This window comes from Elephantulus edwardii, unplaced genomic scaffold (genome assembly GCF_000299155.1).
Source record: "Elephantulus edwardii isolate Elephantulus edwardi_28Jun2011 unplaced genomic scaffold, EleEdw1.0 scaffold00208, whole genome shotgun sequence".
NCBI lineage: Eukaryota > Metazoa > Chordata > Mammalia > Macroscelidea > Macroscelididae > Elephantulus > Elephantulus edwardii.
In genome coordinates, this window is record NW_006399958.1 from 3,111,657 (window position 1) to 3,114,478 (window position 2,822).

Below are 2,822 nucleotides of genomic sequence, written 5' to 3' on the forward strand. Positions count from 1 at the left end.
CAGTGTGAGTCAAACTGGCAAATAAATAACCCTGTCCCATTGCTGTCAATTTACATTTTTTGATTAATAAATTTTGTTATGGCTTTTGCTGTGAAAAAAAAAAAAAACACCAGTTCCTCCTGTTTGGAAGCAATCCACCACTTGACTTATATTCATGGCACTTTTCTAATCCATCTTGTTCAGGGTCTTCCTGTCTCCTCTGACCCTCCGCCTTTCCCAGTCTGATGTTTTGTCTTCTCAAGGACAGGGCCTCTCCCAGCAACACGCTCAAAGTACGTGAGAGGAAAAAGGTTTCACCATTTTGCCTCGGAGAAGCATGCTGGCTCTTAAGTCCTCTGCCACAGATTTGTCTGTTAAGAGGCTGCCAGTGTGAGAGGTTGAGTGAGCACTCTTCTCTAACACCACAGTTCCAAGGCACTAACTTATCTAAACCTTCCCAACTCACTGTCTGACTTTCATGTGCATACAACTACCGTGGCCTCGATCAGGTGTATCTTAGTCTTTCAATGATCATGGAATTTTTATGGTACTTGGTTTTTTTCAATTTTATTATTTTGTCTGTGCATATCATCAAATTGGATCAGACTGGTACAGGAGGAAACTGTTCCTCTATGCTACTTGTTTTGACCAATTACCAAGCCTCTGCCCTCACCTCACACTGAACTACTGTTGTGCTATAGTGCTTCAGTGATAGTTGTGGTTGTTGTTGTGTGCCGTGGAGTCACCTGTGACCCATAGCAACCCTATGTATGGCATTTCTGAAGCCTGCCCTGTCCTGAGCCAGTCTCACTAATTCCCACACACCAATCCCTATTGCCTCAGTTACTGTATCAACCCATCCCAACGAGCTGTTATGTGCTGTCGAGTTGCTTGCAACTTATAGCCATCCTATGTCCAACAGCCCTAAACCCTGCTCTATCTCCTGCCAATCTTACTGTCTCCCACACACGTATCCCCATTATCCCAGTGACAGAATCAATCCATCTCATCGAGGGTCTTCCTCTCTTGCGCTGTCCCTCCACCTTCCCAAGCATGATAGCCCTCTCCACGAACCAGTCCCTTCTTACAACATGTCCAAAGTTATGTCAGACAAAGCCTCAGAATCCTTGCCTCCAAGGAGCAGCCCGATTTAACCCTCTCCACGATGAATCTGTTTGTTTTCCTAGCAGTCCATGGTACATTCAATACTCTTCTCCAGCACCACAGCTCAAAGGCATCAATTCTCCTTCTATCCTCCCTAGTCATTGTCCAACTCTCTGATGCATAGCAAGTAATTGCAAAGACAACTGCCTGTATCAGGTGCACCTTAGTCTCCAGACTGACATCGTTGCTCCTCAGTACTTTGGAGAGGTCTCTGACAGCAGACTTTCCCAATGCAATTCGTCTTTTAATTTCCTGGCTGCTGGTGCCAAGAGTGTTGATTGTAAAGCCAATCTCATCGAGTGCCCAAGCTGAATATTGACTCATCTATTTGTCTCGTGAAAGGAAGCTCCTTGATGGATATGAGTCTTGTTCATCTCTGTAGTTTTACTGACACGGGTGAGTTTGTGTTGGGTAAAGAGATATCAGGGTGTAGAAAACAATATGACCCCTTTGTCAACCTCTCTTTCTTCCCAAGGTTGCGCAAGTGTCACCTGGAGGCTGGTGCTTGTCAGGAGATGGCATCTGTACTCAGCACCAACCAGCACCTGCTGGAGTTAGACCTGACGGGCAACGCACTGGAGGACTTGGGGCTGAGGCTGTTGTGCCCAGGGTTGAAGCACCCAGCGTGCCGTCTACAGACGTTGTGGTGAGCTGTTGGCGGGGGATGGGGCAGCACAAGGGGCAGGTTTCCTCACGTTATGTTGAATGAGTGGTGGTCTCAAAGTGTGTTCCAAAAAAAAAACACCACCCAACTTCTCTGGCTGCTTGTTCGGGAAACTCATCTCAAAGTTGTTGTTGTTGCTTGCGGTCAAGTCAAGGTGGACTCACAGGGGACTCAATGAACCAAAGACCTATTGCCTTTTCCATAGCTATCGTTGTTTCTCCAAGTTCATAGAGTTTCCAGAGGCATGTGGTTTAGGAAGTGGATGCCGCTCCTGCTTCCCAACCTATTTTACATCTAGGAACTCCACCAAACACTGTCCACTATGAGAAACTATTCTGGTATTTGATACCCCAATGGTACAAGGTTCAGCATCACAGAAAACCCAGGTTACTTCATACAGCACATTGACAAAGAGTGATGTACAATGTGGAAGAGTGTTGTTCCTCCAGATAAAACAGCACTCGTCTCATTTAGCAGCGGATAAGTGTTGTCTAGTCAAATATGACTCAGACTAAGCTTTGCACAAAAGACCTGAACTCTGTTCTATAACTAACATCATTTCTGTGCATTTCTAAGAGAGTTTGTAAAGTTTCCAGAATCGGCATCTAGGTTAGGAAGTGGATGCCACTCCTGCTTCCCAGCATCATACATCTCAAAGTAGCCTGAGATAAAAGCGAAGTTGCTGGCTTTTTCCAAAACCAAGCCAGTTACGGTCACTCGATTCTGACTAGAAAAAAGTCCAGCGGCAGCATGGGACTCAAGCATAACTGGGGACTGCATGGACGCTCTCTCCCTCTGCCTCTTTTTATATTGGTCTCCTAGGATGACCGCAGCAACACTGAGGGACTTCAAAAATCAAACTTGCAGGGGAGCTCTGGTGGCCTAGTGGCAAGGAGCTGCAACTACAATCCCAGAGGCGCACGGTTTGAAGCCACCAAATGCTCTGCCGGGGAAGGAGGGACAATCTCCTCCTGTACCAGTCAGATCTGATTTGACGGTACACACACAAAAATAA

At 46.3% G+C, this 2,822-nt stretch overlaps 1 protein-coding gene across 1 annotated transcript in view; it reads left to right on the forward strand.

Moving 5' to 3' along the window:
• The window catches only part of NLRP12 (NLR family, pyrin domain containing 12), a 46,513-nt gene that overhangs the window by 25,782 nt on the left and 17,909 nt on the right, over positions 1-2,822 (forward strand). The window contains exon 5 of the mRNA XM_006897381.1: positions 1,619-1,789. Coding sequence (XP_006897443.1) covers positions 1,619-1,789 — 171 coding nt within the window. The remainder of the gene's footprint in view (positions 1-1,618; positions 1,790-2,822) is intronic.